The 18218-nt window shown below is 37.2% G+C and overlaps 1 protein-coding gene across 1 annotated transcript in view; it reads left to right on the plus strand.

Moving 5' to 3' along the window:
* The window catches only part of ADGRV1 (adhesion G protein-coupled receptor V1), a 269547-nt gene that overhangs the window by 116154 nt on the left and 135175 nt on the right, over positions 1-18218 (plus strand). The window contains exons 77-84 of the mRNA XM_086866622.1: positions 1173-1344; positions 1736-1871; positions 3463-4304; positions 7217-7334; positions 8215-8386; positions 11437-11679; positions 16098-16505; positions 17559-17743. Of these exons, the coding sequence (XP_086722748.1) occupies positions 1173-1344; positions 1736-1871; positions 3463-4304; positions 7217-7334; positions 8215-8386; positions 11437-11679; positions 16098-16505; positions 17559-17743 (2276 nt within the window). The remainder of the gene's footprint in view (positions 1-1172; positions 1345-1735; positions 1872-3462; positions 4305-7216; positions 7335-8214; positions 8387-11436; positions 11680-16097; positions 16506-17558; positions 17744-18218) is intronic.

An 18218-nucleotide genomic window follows, 5' to 3' on the forward strand; every position in this document is an offset into this window, starting at 1 on the left:
ACAGAGGATACCTACTATAAGAATTCAGTGAAGTTTTCATTGTAATCAATATGATGGAGGAGATTTTTCCTGTTATTACTTGCACTGTATGTTTTTCTTTCCTCTGATACAAATTCTTGTAGAAATGTTTTAATACAGTTGGAAAAGGCCTCTTCATCTATAAAATGTAAGTAATGTAAATATTTATGTGAAATGGGAGTTCTAAGACTTAAAGGAAAATAAGTAAATCTGGACAATGTTTCTGTAAGTTTTATGATTCAGTATTATGTGCAAAAAGAGACAGAATATATGTAGGTGTTAATGCAGATGTCAGTAAATCTGGTAATCATTGAGTGATGAATTTTCCTTTTGTCTATTTTGAATGAGAGTGAGAAAAGATAATTTTCCTACTTTGATAAGATATATGTGCTACCATTCCCTTTTTTTATGTCACGCAAAAGCATGATGAGATTTTAACTCTTAAATTTGATTGAAGTTTTTGCTTAATGATTTTTATTATCTTGAAGCATTGTTTTGGTTTTTAATTTACAATGGAATTTAAGTCAAATAGTCTTTCTGTATACACTTTTTATGGGAATACTATTATATACCATATTCTACCATTTATCATTGCTTTTAGATGATGGAAATTATCTTCACCCCTATTTCCTGCTCAGAGAAAAAGAAATGTAGATCACAGTAGCAAGAATAATTTTGTGAACAGTGTCATGGGGCAACAACTTACTTTTCATTGGATACATAATTAACAACTTATCTTAGACCTAATTATATGTGTATATATATATATATATACATACAGAGAGAGAGAGAGAGAGAGTAGTACAGTTATTACATGTGAGGTAATAACCTGCACTGAGGGCAGGCTTGATTTATTTTTCTTCTAAACCAGAGATACAGAATGATGTAGTCACTGTTTTCAGGACTGAAATACCACTCATGCCTTTTCCCTGCAATCTAATTGCCAGAAATCTAAAATTTGCAAGTATTATTAAAGAGGTGCGAAGGAAATATATATCTGTATATACATGCACATATATTTATATGTATGGACATGTATTTATCTATATGTATGCAGTCTTAAGATGCCCATTTTACAAAAGGTACTATGCTTTCATGTATGTTATTGTCCATTTTTATTCCATTTTTTGATAAAATCTACTGTGTTTCCACAGGTTGGCTTTGAATCTGTGATATTACGACTTACAAACATTGTAGCAGGGACAGGCCATGCTGTTATAACCAGAAGAGGAGCTTATGGCTCTGTAATAGTTAGCTGGATTTCAGGATGCCCACCAGACCTAGTCACTGACTCTGTTATACTAGGCAATATTACACCTCCATTTGGTGAGTAATTAGTGCAACATATTCTGTACAGCTACAACGACAGCAGCTATCACAGTTGCATAAGCGATGACACCACCTTTTAGTTCTTTGTACCCTACATTTGTGCTCTTCAAGTTTCCTTTATTAATGAAGAGTCATTGGAATGAAATAGCCTGATCCAATTTTTATCTGTAAGGGCATATTTACTTCATGAGAAAAAAAAACAACTTTTCTTCATAGACGCAATGCTATGCAACTGAAGGACAGCTTCCTATAGGAAAGGCCTTTATCATGAAAATTTATTCACCTCAATGGAGTGGAATTGTGACTAAAGCACTATGCTGGTGTATTTCCAGGTAAAAAGAGAATTCACCTTTAGTAATTTTTACTTTCTCAATCATTCTCCTTTCAGGTACTGTTGTATTTTCCTCTGGGGAGAAAAGTAAAGTAATTTCATTTCAGGCTACTCCAAGCCTAAATAAACCTGAGACATTTGCCATCACTTTAACAGCAGTGCACAGCAATGTGTCTGGAGGGGCTCGCCTGAGGTAAGAATATTGCACTTTTGAGTTGCACTGATGCTATAAGAATTATGACATGTATAGAGGCATATACCTCATACAAATCCCTATTAAATTATAGGTAGCTATCAAATTGTAGTTGCTTTTTTGATAAATTTCTATGTCTTGTCTCACATGTAAACAAATACCTACGCTACTACAGATATGATCTGCCTGGAACTGAGGCTTTTTTTCAATTCCAGTTTCCTGACATTGGGATCTGAGATGCCTGTAATATATCTAGACATTCAGGAAAGACAGTTAGGTTGAAGAACCAAGATCAATAGTTTTAACCAGGAGCCTGAAGAAAGAAATAAACTCTTCCAATTTTCAGTGTCCCTAAAAATCCATATTTAGAAGATCTTAACTGACAAACATTATTTAAAATAAATCAAATTTAATTAGAAATGCTCTAAAAATGCCTAATTTATATTAAACTCTCTTTTTTTTTTGAAAAATTAAAACATTACATTCAGCATAGTTTATCATTTCAGTTAAATTGTTATCTGTTCTTCAGACTTTTTACTCTTCCTTATTGAAGATGAAAGTGTACAAAAAAATGGGCATAGATTGATACCATATGGAGAAAGGTATTGGCTTCACCATGTTAAAATTGTACTAGCAGATATGAAGGAAGTCAGGAGTGAACCAGATGCCTAAGCTGGCCCTTTCTCCTAGGCTTGTCTATCCTTGAGTGCTCAAGCATGTGTTTACTGTGTGAGTCAAATACCTTGAGTGTATGAGAATAACCTTTCCTAGAAACCTTAAGACTGCATCCCACAAGACGTAAAGCTCACAGTTACTTCTAGAGTTTTTTGGCTTCCAAAGTGGTGGAAGAGTCTCATCTGTTAGCCAAATCCTCTCACAGTAATTGTGCCATTTGATAGCCTCTGGCACTGAATAATGGTTCAGTTCTAGAGAAGGGGATGACACAAGACTTAGCAGAGACAGTCTAATATTTTGTCATAAGATGGGTATACATTTAATGTGAACAAAGTACAGCTTAAATTTATACTGATAACAAGACTCAGATGTAGAAAAAAATACTTTGAGTAATATTGTAAAAAAGCAGTATTTCAAAGCCTTATTGTGTATTTTAAAATAACTTCCTGCCCTTCTCTAGCATCCTAGCTAAAACTGTAGACTGCTAGCAGCTGTCTACTTCACAGTTTTCCCTTGGTACAGGAGGTTTGTTCAATGCTTAAAACTATTATTCCTTGCAGTGGCTATATTATACTCCTGTATTATGTCCACAGTAGGATGACCTACTTTCCTTTGCCTCTCCATTATGGTCAGTAAGACCATATTTCATGTATCATTTACTCAGTATCCTGTCTTGACTTAGGGTGCTTTAAGCCCATGGAGGGCTGCTTAATCCAAATATTACAAAAGCAACTTTAAGGGGACCTCTTTATGTCTTGCTTGGTATGGTTGTTATTTCTTCCTTCTACTGTTATGCTTTTTTTACTCCACTTTCTTGCATCCATCATTAATTGCTCACTGACAATTATTATGTTTGATTGTTCTGCTTTTCATTATTTGTATTTCCACTATTAATGTGATTTTGTTTCTGTTTCAGATCAGGATTTACGATAGCTTATATTGAGCCAATGGGGATCTTCCAGTTTGATCTTAACTCAAGATCAGTTTCAGTTGAAGAAGATGTCCAGGTAGTCAGACTACATGTTCAGAGATTGTTTGGTTTCCAAAGTAATCTCACTAAACTGACATATCAGACCATTCCAGGAAGTGCCAAACCACTAGAAGACTTTATACCCATCTACAATGGAGAGCTTATGTTTTTACATTTTCAGACAAATGCAGTGATAGAAATATCAATAATTGATGACACTGTGTCTGAAATACAAGAATTCTTTTTTGTAAATTTGACTTCTGTGGAAATTCTGGATGTTCAACCTGCAAACCTTGACTGGAGTCCCCGTTTGAATCCAGCTTTCAGTGTTGCAACAGTTAATATCCTGGCTAATGATATTCATCATGGAATACTAAGTTTGGGACCAGAGTTTGTTTACGTTGAAGAAGATACAAACAGCAATACCTCCAACAGAGCAGTGCTTCAGATCAGAAGGACCAAGGGATTTATTGGTGATATTAAAATAACTGTTAAAACTTTTGGGGGAGTGAGCGCACAGAGTGCAGTGTTTCCTTTTGAGAATGTTTATGGAAAATCAAACTTCTCATGGGCAATGGAAGGAGAAGATTTTGAAGAACAGACAATCTCTCTGATTTTGCTGGATGGAGAAAGTGAAAGCCAGGTCTCCATAAAAATTTTTGATGATGATGAGCCTGAAGGACAGGAATCATTTTATGTTTTCCTCTCAGATCCTGAGTATGGAGCTCAGATTGTGGAAGGAAGGGATGAACATGGATTTGCTGCTTTTGCAACAGTAATTATTTCAGGTAATATTTCTCACAGGGCATGGGTAAATATACTTGAATTAAATAACAGTAAACAACTATATGTTCTTATAGCAATTTTCATGTAAAATTGGAATTCTATATGATAATAAGCAGGGTATTCTATTCCCAACACGAACATTTTCCAGATGAGGGGAAGCACCTAATACATAAAGTCCACTTAGCTTCCCTTAGCAATGTAACTCAAAATACATCTATAGGTGCTGCTTATCTCTGTTCTTGTCCTTTATGAAGGGAGAACACTGAGCATAAGTGTTTGTGTTGGAGATGGAGTAGCATTGCAGGCTCATTTGTTTTTTTGCCATTTTCTTGTTCCAACAAGAACAACTTCTTCCTCCTGGGATGTGAGATTCCCATCTCAGTAGATCTGTGATTTCCAGATACAAAGAATAAGTGGGATAATTTATGATGCAGACCTATGACTGTGAGAAGAGTCACCAATTAATTTGTGGTATGAAAATTAAAGTGTCCAAGAGGAACCTGTTAGAGAAATGCTGGGCTTCCATTGTTTGTTCTTGGTATTGTACAAATGATTCTTTCTCACAGTACTGTAGTGCTGTATTCAGACCAAAATATTTTGTATAACTGTAAATACTGACCACTTCTTGACAGTTTATGGCACAAAAAGATATTTTTTTATAATAATAAGATATACTGCCTTTTTTTACGTGGTTTTTTTCTAAAGAACAAATTATTTGTATTTTGCTACTTCAGGTACTTTGCTTTCCAAATTCCAGGATGCTTTAAGATTCTTTTACTTTTTCTTTTACCTTTTTTTTTTTTCTTTCCTTTTCCTAACAGTCTATGAAACATGATTTTGTAAAAGAAAATGTCATGGAGCATTTGAATACAGGAAGACATAGCTCCTACTGAGACCATAAGATTACCTAAAAGAGGAGAGGCATAAAAATTTACTGACCCATTATTTAAATAATGCATTATGGCAGCAGTGCTTGATATGAGACAGTGAATATAAATTGAAATGAGGTTTAGCCTGAGTATTTTCTTCTATTCAGTACAGAGAGCCAATGGCACAGGTTGCCTGGGGAGGTTGCATGGTCTCTCTCCATCCCTGGAATTTTTCCAAGCCCCAAACCTCTAAGCCATCTGGTCTGGTTTCAGAAATAATTCAGCTTTAGAAGGGTTTTAGACTAGAGACTTAAAGGGCCCTTTTAACCCGAATTAAATTGGCATTCTGTCACATGTATTTCTTATACTTTGTATTTTTAAGTTCATTGACTTTTACAAAGGTACAAAGTATAAAAAACAGTTTCTGTTTTCATTCTTTGCTACTATGCAGTTCATATCTGCAGGGTAGACATTCTCTGCTTCTGGGGATGGAGGACAAGGACACCAAGGAAGAGTTTTTCTTTCAGTCATTGTGCTACTGTGAGAAAGTGATGTCAGAACTCCAGTTTCCTCTGTCTTTTAGATATCTGTCAGACTTACCAACTGAATAGATACCAGTCCAACCTGCTACATAGATTAAGTTTTAGAAAGAAGTTAGGCATTGGAACAAATTTTAGGCTAACTCAGTTTAGGCTAATCAAGAAAGCAAGGTACAACATTACTGGGAGTTTTGGGTATTTAGGTAGGCTTAAGGAATCAGTGTGGGTATTGAGAACTAGGATTAAACTGTGCTGCTGGATGAGTGTAGGAAGTCATCAAGATCATATACAAAACCAGATCATATGAAACACATTCTCTTCATGTGCATTGTCTCTAGTATTTACCACAGAAATGGTAATTTACAATGAAATTTACACAGGAACTGGTTCTAGCGAACCAGTTCCCCAGCTGTGCACGTTCACTGCAGAAGTATGTGTATAGACACAGGTTGGAATTCAAGCTTGTATTGAACACCTCAGAAGTGTGTTAATGTGCTCTAGAGTTATACCCACAGTACGAAGTGTCCATAAAGTTGGAACATGAGACAATAGATTAAGGAGAAGGGTCAAAGCATGCACCTGCATTTAAGTGTATAGATAAATACCACAGGTTAAATATTTGTTCACACAAGCACATAAGCAAAAACACAGTTTCTGTTCATCTTAATATATATATTGACTTTTAGTAAGCTGTGGAGTGGAAGTAGATTGACTTTTCAATTCCAGAGTAAAGCCATCACTACCTGCAAGGAGAAATCCTTTAGAAGCATGATTTTATTGAGCACTGTAAGACATTCGTTTCCCCTCATTAACACTGGGAATTTTTATCTTCCACTGCTGTTTTTCTGAAGATACTTGCATTCCCCTGAGAAAAATGTGGTGTCTTGCAGCTCAATAGTTCCACACATAGAATTAAAGATGCAAGAGAAAAGTCAGTGTAATAATCTGTGAAAATGGATGGGTTCAACCACATCATGGATAGGATGAATAAGAAAGCTTAAGTTATGTCACTGGAAGCCCATCTTTATCACATTACCTTCTTTATATGTTGAGGCCCATTTCTGTCCAGAGAGAATGTTTTGAGATTCATGGTAAACATAGCTGGAGGGATTGTCTCATAAAGGCATTATAGGCAAGGCTTTTGAGATTATTCTGGAGATTACTGTAACACCTAGTCTCTTGAAGTCAAGACACACAGAGTTCAGTCAGTTTGTTGAATGCTGCTGAAAATACAAGCTTACGTGCAAAAATGGTGCCAAGACTCTCATAAGGAATTTACTTTCAAAAATAGTTGTTACTACTCTATAGTTAAAAATAAAATTTAGAAATGCTGTATTCTAAATTTGAAATTCTAGAGTGTAAATTAAGAATGGAAATATTAAGAGAATTGAGCAGCATGCTTTGACATACCTGACTGCATTTTTAGCAGTTGTTCATATTAAAAATATAATTTACTCTCAGCTTAACTTTCTTGCTTAATACTTTCATGGACTATTTCCTACACAGGAAGCGATCTCCAGAATGGTATTTTGGGATTCATTCCAGAAGTACAAAGTGGCCTGATACTTGATGAAGACTCAGAAAACAGAGAGGTGCTGCTGACTGTCGCACGGCAACCAAACAGGTGCAGGCAACAGCTGATTCCAGTGCTCTTCCCACACTCTGTAATCACTCTGTAATATGTTGTCTTGAATCACTGGAGCTACTGTTAGTGGAAGAGGTTTTCATCACAGAGCTTTTTAACAAGTGTCTCATTTAATAGCTTCACAGATTTTGGCCACAGGGCATTTAAATTGTGAATATAATTAGGTCTGTCACTTTATTGATACAAAGCAGAAACAGGAAAAACTCAAATGCTTAGCATTCTGTACTGTAAGTTAGCAAGTGTGAAGGTTCTGCTTAAGGTAAAGTATTTGCACTCCTAAAGGTGTAATTCCAATTCTCACCTCTCTGTGTAATGTAAGTACCTATGAATACTGCAAGGAGCAGTTAAGCAGTTATGTGTCAGTATGCTTATGTCTTCACTTTTTTTCTAATTAGCACATATATATATATATATATATTACATTTATGTGTACTTTAAACAAATATGCTCAAGTATGGTAACCCTACACTTACAGGAATGACAAATTCTACCTGGCTTTCCAGGCTAATGGTTACTATAGTATTTATGAAAGTACTTGGGCACATCCCTGCTTTCCAAGCACAACTGTCTCTTATTCAGATAATTGCATGTTACCTGAAACAAAAATTAAGAAGCATCTGGGTTCCCACAATTTCTTTATTTTCTTCTTTGGTTACCTTTTTTTTTATCATCTAAAAAGATATTAGATGAAGAAATGTTAAAAAAAAAAAAACGAAACTATTTTTTTCATTGTAAAGCTGTTGATTCCCTATTGATAAGTTTTGAATAATAACATCAAGTGTATGGTATGTCTGTGGCTTATGTTTCCTAAATCCGTTCTTTCCTTCAATACATGCATATTCTTCTCTTTTGCTTATAGGGCTTTTGAAGATGTGATGGTCTTCTGGCGTGTGACCTTTAATAAAACAGCTGTTGTCCTTCTGAAGGATGGTGTGAACTTGGAGAATGAGCTTGTATCTGTGCTGGGAGCCACGACCTGCATGGCAGGTCAAACAACGTGCAACATTTCCATTGAAATAAAACCTGATCAGGTAAGTAAGTATTGCTCATTTATCTACAGCATTGAATTGCAATTTGTCAAGATGAAAAAGCTCTGGTCCAGAGGAAATGATGCTTAGTTTGAGAATAGTAACTTGATATCTGCTTGCCTTCTCTTGAACATGTTTATTTATAGTCTTGTACTGCATCCATTGTGACTGGTAAAAATTTGAGAAGGAAATAGGTATTTAGTTTGAAGAGTAAATTGCAGATCTTAGATTTTATAAAACAGTAATAAAAAAGAATGGAGTTGTTTCAGTGAAATATTTGGTCATATACTCTTATCCTTCACACAATAAGTTTTTCTTCTATCAAAGCATTTCTTAGGGTGGTTTATGGAAAACATGTTATAAGTAATATTTCATTGCACAAAAAAACCCTTCGAGTCTAACTTGTGTGTAATTTTAAATTCCTAAATCTAGCGCAGTGATCTGTGACAGCTCATAAAACTGTGTAAGAATCTCCTAGTGTCTAAATATCTGTCCACATCCACTTTGTGAATAGTGAAGTTCAATTTAGGAGCCATCATCCACTAAATTGCATTTGTCTAAGTCTAACAGCCTTGCAAGACCCAGCTGGCACTCTAAATTACAGACATGATTGTATTAACACAAAATACAGTGTTCAGTCATGTTTATTGAGAAGGAAAAAATATTTTAGTGTGAATAGCTAGTGGTTAGAGTAATCCCTTAAGAAAGGAAGGATTAATGTTTGCCATTCTTTTAAAGTTGGAGAGTTTTAAATTTTCTAAAAAATTATCCTAGCACACAGGCTAGAGGCAAAGCCAAAGTCTGGACAGTGGAAAAACACTAGTTGGGAAGATTTCCATGGTTTTTCTGACTCAGTTCTAGAAAATATTGCAAGATGCTGTATGTGGGAAATAGGTATTTCCTGTTTAGGAAACAGGATGCATTCCCTTAGTTCACTAAGAGGGCCATTTTCCTTCTCCATCTTCAGATGTTATCTTTACATTACAGAGCAAATGAATAGGTGTATAGGACACAGGATGCCCTGCTGAGTAAACTGAGGTTATGACCTTCCATAGACCGAAGAAGTGATATCGGTATTTAATGACAGCAGTGCAGAAGCTGCAGACACATGCAGATGTGCCACATGAAGCACAAGCCTGTGCCATTCCAGCAAGGGCTAACAGAAGGCTGGAGCTCCCCATTCATTCCAGTATGATTGCACCTATCATTACTCAAAAACATTTCATTTAGAGAACTACTTAACAATTTAATTGAAAACATATGCTGTTTATCCCTCCAAATATTTCCTAATTATTCTTCCAATTCTTCTTTCATAAGTTAGCTTGTAGATTAGTAGTAAATGTGTAAAAAAATGATGAAGTAAAAAATATATTAAATTAATACTTTACATTTTTGTAGGATACATTCTCGCTTTTGTAAGTTTTACTTCATCAGCAGTATTGACTTTATTAGCTAAAAATCCTAGATTTGAAGTAGGATTTCCAAGAATTCAGAGCTGAAACACAAAGCTTTTTCATGTAGTGGGTTGACCCTAGCTGAATACCAAGCACCCACCAAAGCTTTTCTATCACTCCATTCTGCAGTTGGGCAGGAGAGAGAAAATAACAAAGGGTTCATGAGTTGAGACAAGGACCAGGAAAGATCATTCACCAAACATCATCATGGGCAAAATAGGCTCAAATTAGAGATATTAATTGAATTTTTTGCTAATAAAATCAGAGCAGGATAATGAGAAGTAAACTAAGACCTTAAAACACCTTCCACCCTCCCCTCTTCCTTCCAGCAACAAACAGATTTGCGAAATGGGGTGTTTTCATAATAATGAAATTTCATCACATGTTGTTCCTGCTGCTGCTTAGGAGGAGGAAGAGTCTTTCCCCTGCTTCACCATGGAGTCCCTCCAACGGGAAACTTCTTCAGCATGAGTCCATCCCACAGGCAGCAATTCTCCAGAAACTGGAGAACATAAGCATGGTCATCCTTCCATAGGGTGCAGTCCTTCAAGGACAGGCTGCTCCCATGTGAATGCCCCCCATGGTCACAAGTCCTGCCAGCAAAAGTCCCTGTTCCAGCGTGGGCTCCTTTCTGCATGGGTCTGCAGATCCCTGCCAGCAACCTGCTCAAGTGTGGGCTACCCATGGGGTCATAACCTCCTCTCAGGCATCCCCCTGCTCCAGTATGGGCCTTCTCCATGGGCTGCAGGTGGATCTCTGCATCCCCATGGATCTCCATGGGCTGTAGGGACATAGCTGCTTCACTATGGCCTGCACCGTGGACTGCAGAGGAATCCCAGCTTGGGTACCTGGAGCACCTTCTTCCCCTTCTCCACAAACCTTGGTGTCTGCACAGTTGTTCCTCTTATTTGTTGTCACCCCTCTCTACTCTGGCCGCAATTCTGACCACAAATGGTATCAAAATGGTATTGCCTAAGCTCTGAGATTTTCAATAAATTCAGTTAAGTGTGCTAATCTTCTGAGTTTTTAATTTCTTGTAAAACATGCATAAACATATAAAATGTTGTATATAAAATGTTTTTCAGAATTTTAACTGAGTTCAGTACTTGAATACAGGAGAGTTATTATGTAAATTAATTGCATTTTCAAAATTGCATATTTAATTCTGTGCAGGTTTTCCAAAAGTGCGTAGGTAGGTACAAGCCTTTTTTTAAGGTAAAAAGAAAGAGCAAATTCTTCATAAACTGTACATCTATGTAAATCCATAATCTGGAATATATCAGTCTTGGAGAGTTTACTGTCATGTATGTCAAATTTACAGCCACAATGCCTGCTATTAAAATAGCTATTTAAATAACTACTTTATGCAGTAAATTCCATGTGAAAATCTGGGATTTAATTATTGTGCCTGACAGAGTGAGGCAGTATTGTTTTTAGGATACATTTTACTGTACTTAGTGTTCATTTCTGGAAGCATGCTTGTGGGAAGTGTTATTAAGGTGATCCACTGTGTGTACAACATAATACATAAACATTTTTTTAAAGCTGAAAGTTATTAATAGATCTTATAATGATGTGAAAATCATCCTTCACTTACAGGTACCAGAATTTGAAACTTATATTTTTGTTGAGCTGTATGCTGTAAGCTCAGGAGCTGCTTTGAACAACAGTGCCAGATTTGCTCTTATAACTGTCCTGGAAAGTGATGCTCCTCATGGTTTAGTGTATTTTGCTGTGGGATCTCGATTTGCTGTGGCTTATAAGAAGACAGCTTTAATCAGTCTGCAAGTTCTTAGAGACTCTGGTACATCAGTAACCACAATGGTTAGCTACAGTATGCAGGTAAGACATTATTATTTAATTTATTTTATATCTTTTTCTGACCTTTAGGGAAGCAGACTTCTAGCTCTTCAGGTAAGAGTAGTCAGGGGGTTCCCCTGGGAAACTGCCCTCAGCTGACAGATTTTTTAGAGGGTCTTTCATAGAACACATGAACTAGCAATGCCCAAGAGCAAGAAATCGGGCAATGAAGGCAGGAGACTGGCATTACTGAGTCAGAACTTGCTGGTCAAACTAAAGAGAAAGAAGCAAATGCCCAAGCAATTGAAGCAAGGACAGGTGAGCTGGGAGGAGAACAGAGATGGAGTGTGAATGTGTAAGGCAAGCCAAGGTGAAGCTGGAAGTGAACCTGGCAAGGGGACACAAAAAAACCAGGAAGGGCTTCTAGAGGTATGTTAACCAGAAGGGGAAAGTCAAAGAATGTATTTCCCCCAATAAACAATGCTGGAAAACTGGTAGCGACAAAAGGCTAATGGACTCAACAACTTTTCTGCCAGTCTTCACTCACAACCTTTTTTTCCTACACCACTGAAGTTGATGGACAGCAGGATGGGGGAGCAAGTGTCTCCCACTGTATGGAAAAATCAAGTTCATGACCACCTGACAAAACTGAATGTACAGAACTCCATGGGATCTAAACTGGTACATCCCAGAGTCCTGAGGGAATTGGCTGATGTTCTTGACAAGACAGTCTCCCTTGTTATTTGAAAAGTCTTGACAATCAGGTGAAATCCCTCATGACTGGAAAAGGGGTGTTACTATACCCAGCTTTAAAAAGGGAAGGGTAGAGAGGAAGACCCTGGGATCTCCCAGCCAGTCAGCCTCACCTTTCTGTCTGGGAAGATCATGGAACAAATCCTCCCAGGAGGTCTCCTAAGGCACATGGAGGACAGGGAGGAGATTGCTGAGAGCCAGCACAGCTTCACCGAGAGCAAGTCCTGCCTGACCAACCTAGTGGGCTTCTATGATGGGGGATTACATCAGTGTACAAGGGAAGGGCTACAGATGTCATTTCTCTGAAATTCTGTAAGGCCTTGACAGTCCCCCATGACATCCTTCTCTCTAAATTGGAAAGAAGGATTTAATGTTGGATTTGGATGGACTGTTGTTTGATGGATAGCAAAGTGGTTGGATGGTGACCACCAGAGGGCTGTAGTCCGTGGTTCAGAGTCCTGGTGGACACCAGTGACAAGTGGTGTCCCTCAGGTATCTGTGCTGGAACCAGTGTTATTTACTGTCTTCATTAACAGTGTAGATGAAGGGATTGGGTGCAAATTTGCAGATGACACCAAGCTGAGGGGTGCAGTTGACACTCCTGAAGGATGGGATGCCATCCAGAGGCACCAGGAGAGGATCAACAAGTGGCCCCTGGGAATCTCATGAGGTTTAACAAGACCAAGCAAAGTGCTGCACCTGGGTCAGAGCACCCCAGTGCAGGCTGGGGATGAACAGATCGAGAGCTGCCCTGCCCCCAAGGACACGGGGGTGCTGGTGAGGGGCTGGACATGAGCCAGCCACGGGATCTCCCATCCCAGAAAGCCAAACGTGTCCTGGGCTGCATCCAAAGCCCCGTGGGCAGCAGGGGAGGGCAGGGGGGTCAGACCCTCTGTGCCTTTCTGGTGAGTGTGCTCGTGCAGAGCTGCCTCCAGCCCTGGGGTCCTCAGCACAGGAAGGACATGGAGCTGTTGTGGCAAGACCAGAGGAGGCCACTCAGTTCATCAGAGGGATGGAGAACCTCTGCTCTGAGGAAATGCTGAGAGAATTGGGATTGTTCAGCCAGGAGAACAGGCGACTTTGGGCTGATCCCATTGCAGCTTTGCAGCACCTAAAAGAAACCTGTCCAAAAGTTGGAGAGGGACTTTTGGCAAGGGCATGTAGTGACAAGACATGAAGGAATGGCTTAAAGCTGAAAGACACCAGGTTTAGATTAGATATCAGGAAGAAATTCCTTACTGTGAGAGTAGTGAGGCTCTGGGAAGAGAAGGTTGTGGATTCCACATCCCTGGAGGTGTTCAAGGCCAGGTTCAGTGGAGCTCTGAACCACTGATCTGGTGAAAGTTTTCCCTGTTCACTGCAGGGGCTTTGAAACTGAATAGTCAGTCTTTAAGATTTTTTTCAAGCCAAACAATTTGTAGAATCACATATTTTATGATTCATTTAATAATTAAATAATTGGTCATTCTTTAAAGTAAATATGACTGTGGTTAGCATATTTTTCAGGAAACAGTCAAACATTTCCTGGGCTGAGCTTCTTTGGTTTTCCACTATTAAAAGATCTTTTTCTCATTGCATTGTCAAGAATGTTTTTTTTAGCAGTATTTATTTAGCATTTTTTTTCAGCAGTGGAGTCAAAGATTATGGTCAGCCAGGCATCTAATATATTTCTTACTTTGTTCTAAGGCTCTTGTGAGCCTTCAACTTTTGAGGCTTTTTCATCTGTAATTAAGGTTTTATCTTGATGCATATGTATACAACATCCAGACATGAGGACGCTTGCTCTGTTAGGGCACAAATTTGTTTTACCAGACCATACTTAGGAAAAGAGAAATTTAATCAAATTTTATTCAATATTCTTGGAGTACTAAATAAAAAAATTGTTCTTATCAAAAAGAGCATGTGTTAAAATAAATTTTATCATCTCCACTCATTTTTGAGATGTTTATGTTTTTAGCACAAGACTCTTAGAGCTGTTGACACTTTCTTCTTTTAGATGCATACCTCATTCATTATTATTGCAGCTGGTGATATTTCTCTCCGCCACTTCCTTAGTGTCTGTAAATCCAGCATCAAGGCGCAGGCTACAAGACATATTCTTTCAAGTTTACCATCATATTGGAATAGTACTTGGCCTCATCTGCTTTGAATATTTATGCTTTTATGACTAAAATCATTATTTTGAGGATGAGTTATTATAATCTTACCATTTATAATAAAAGGTCCTGCATTCTGTTGTTATATTGAATGCATGTCTGTTTCAACAACATAGATTTACATGGTGTTTCCATGCATTTATTATATTGTAGTTGGCCAGTGTTTCAATTAGATTGTGTGGTAACAAAGTTTCACATTTATTCAACCTAAGAATTCACTATAATTTAGCTGTTAAATGGAAAAGAAATTGCTACTGCCCAGTGTATATTTAAGCTAAAGTATAGTGGGCAATCTCTTATCCATTTGTAATATTTATAACCAACCTTCGGACATTTTTCATTTTTGAGGATGGCCAATTACTTAAGCATTGGTATTATTAGTAGCTTTAAAATAAGAGGGCACAGAAGACAGGAAGGCAGTAACTGGAAACTGATGTTTCTTTCATCCCTACAAAGGTTTCTTAGACATTGTTCTTGTCACTAGTGCTTTTATTACTGCTTATTTCCATTTTCTAGTTCTCAGTGTGAAGGGATAAACAAAAGGAAACTTCCCCTTGGAATTTTCACAGGTGAAGTGATCATGTCTAGTGCAATTTTGAGCAGTTACATGTTGCATTGACTTAGTAGGTTCTCCAGTGAACTCAGAAAATATCTGACTCATTCCATAAATAAGGTCTACCAATAAAAGCTAAATATTTTCAAATGGGGTCTAGTATTTCACAAATGAAAATCCTCATTTTATTCAATAGGAGGCCTTTTCTTAGGAGTCAGTATACAAGATTCACTTATTAAATTAAAATGTACTTTTGAAAGATAATATAGCTCAGAAAGTTAGGTTCTTAAGGAAAGTTTATTGTATTACCAGATATAATGTCAAGGTTATGGCATGAGACAAAAAGAACAGGACTTTGAAGAATGAAACAGTAACTGCAGACCTCATAGAAGGTAAAAATAATGTTGCTTCCCAAGGAAATAAGGTCATGTAGCATTAGTAGATAGATTTATCTATCCGCCTTGCATGTGTTGCTCTGCCTTTGTTTTAAATGGATTATTCATCTTTTATGTATTCTGGGACTAGAATATCATGAATTGATATTAATTTGGAAACAGATTTCCAAAATATTTGCTTTGCTTTAATTTTATTTAGTTTTCTATGTATGTGTAATGTTTTTCTTTACAATAAAGTGAGGAACTTTGTGCTGCAGTCATGGTCTTAACATCAACCCTTCTAGAGTTCACATATGTGCTAACATTTCTGTAGTATTTACTCACACAGAAAAGTTTCATGGTTTTAGTTTAGGAAAATAAAGAGTGGGACCCTGTTTACTAGTGACAATAAATATAATTCTTCTTCTAGGTTTGATGAATTACTAATTCAGAGAGGTAATTATTTTAAATGTAACTGTTTCATCACTCATAACTGCTTTTTGAAAAATGACTTCTTTTTAATACGTTTTGATTTTAGCCATTTAAAATATGTTCTACAGCAGGTGATTTTGAACAATTATGTCTATCATAATGCTACCTAAAATTCTTTTGTTTTTTTTTAAGGAGCTACAAAAACCTGAACCTATTGGACGGACCTTCATATCTCCAGCTGTGGCAGGACAAGATTTTGCCAGATCTGAAGGTTTATTGACTTTTGAACACGGACAGAGAAATGCATTCCTGGATGTGACCCTGACTCCAAAGACAGGATCTTTAAACCCATTTCCTAAACGTTTCCAGGTTGTACTTTCTAATCCCACAGGCGGTGCCAGGGTAGATGATGTGTATGGTGTTTCTAACATCACCATTGTCTCAGATTTGGACTCCTTGCCAGTTTGGGGACTGATTGATCAACTGCATCAGCCTCTTGATGACACCATTTTACACAAAATCCTTCAGAATCTGAATGTCAAAGTGGCTACAGAAACTACAGAAGAGCAGCTTACTGCTGTGGTGCATATAATAGATAAGGTAAACACTTTCTGTTCTTTCTTAAATGACTAATAACATTAATTAGAGTATAATAATGCAGCAACACACACACTCACACACGCACACGCACACGCGCACACACACACACACACATATATATATATATATATATATATTTAAAATAAGGTAGATCACATCCACAGCAGTGACTTGGAAGCACAGACTGCAAAAGTAAAAGTGGAAATTGTCAAGTTCCACAATCAAGGAAGAGTTTGCCACTAAGTAGGACAGTGGCAAGAAATCAGAAATCAAATAGGTTGAAATGAGCAACCAGTATATTTTTCATACATACCTGTAGCTCAAGATTTTCTACTGTTCAATTTTCCCTTTGGTGCTGTTGTTTGATGCTGTGTAGAGCTTATTATGTTTTCTTGACTTTTTTTTTTAATTATGTTTTTCTTGACTCTCAGGTCACACCTTTGGTTTTTTTAGGCCTGGCACAACCCCTGCTCATATCTTCACAGCAGACTGCAGTCAACACACAAACAAATCTTACTAACTGGAGTCTGCTGGAGTCTTAACCAAGCATCACTCTTTTTTCCTCCAGTAGCTTAGGGAAGTGGGCTGTCAGGGTAGCTGAGTGCTTAAGCATTGCACTAAGCTATATGTAAATTATGAACTAGTTTTATGGTATTCTGTCTCTTCTGGACTCTTGGAATAATGTACAGAAGCTGGAAAGTTTCTAAATACCTAGATATAAATATAACAGTATCCATTAATTTTTGATTGTTGCCACACAGAAAACAGAGAAAATAATTTTAAAAATTCTCAGGACTCAGCAACCTTTGGTTAGTGGAAGAATGAAAAATGCCACATCCTTTCTTTAATAATCAAATGACCTAGTAAGCATATCTTTATGTAGTTTTGACAGACTGTGTCTTATGCCTTAGAAACAGTAATCAGGAGCTGGGAAAAATATTCTGAACTTTCAGACTGAATATTGGAATCACAGTAAAGGTAGCATTGAAAATAAGGAAGTGTTACATGCAGATTCCTTTGTGTAAAACGTTGCTTGGTTTCTTCTCTCATTAGGTTACAGGTGTAGGTGAAAAACTGTTACTCACTGATAAAAGCAGAAGTCTTTTCTATGAGATACTCTGTGCTCTGGCTAGCCCAAAACGTGAGGACACACAAGGATACAGCCTGCTTGCTGAGGTGACTGAGAAGTTTGCTTTTTCTCTGTTGACTGGGATAAAGTGTGGATCACCAGGAGAAAGGTTAGTAAGCTTGAATTCATAATATATTTTGCAAATACATGACAACTTACCAATACAGAAAATGTAAATTGTATTTTCAGAAAAGGGACTTGTCTTCTATCTAGTATGTTACCCATATGTGAATGTGTTGTCATGGTGTCATGGTCTTACAAAGCACTGTGTCATAGTGCCAATATATCGTCCTTTGTAAGATTGGGTGTCGCACATAACTGTTACTTTTGTAGGGGTATATGTGGGAACATGAGTCAGGAGATCTGGTATGTATTGACCCACCTTCAGCTCAAATATTGGCTGGAAAAATATTCCTTGTTCTTGCTGAGAAAATAATATGTAATTGTATGATGCAGAGCTGTGTTCTAAGCCTTAGATGAAGATTAGAACCCAAAATTTCTACTGGTATTTTGGAATTTATATGTTCTTGGTTTTGCACACTTGAACATTTAAAAATTTTTAAAGCTACTCATAGTTTCAAATT

This window comes from Cyanistes caeruleus, chromosome Z, assembly GCF_971803275.1.
Source record: "Cyanistes caeruleus chromosome Z, bCyaCae1.hap1.1, whole genome shotgun sequence".
Classification (NCBI taxonomy): domain Eukaryota; kingdom Metazoa; phylum Chordata; class Aves; order Passeriformes; family Paridae; genus Cyanistes; species Cyanistes caeruleus.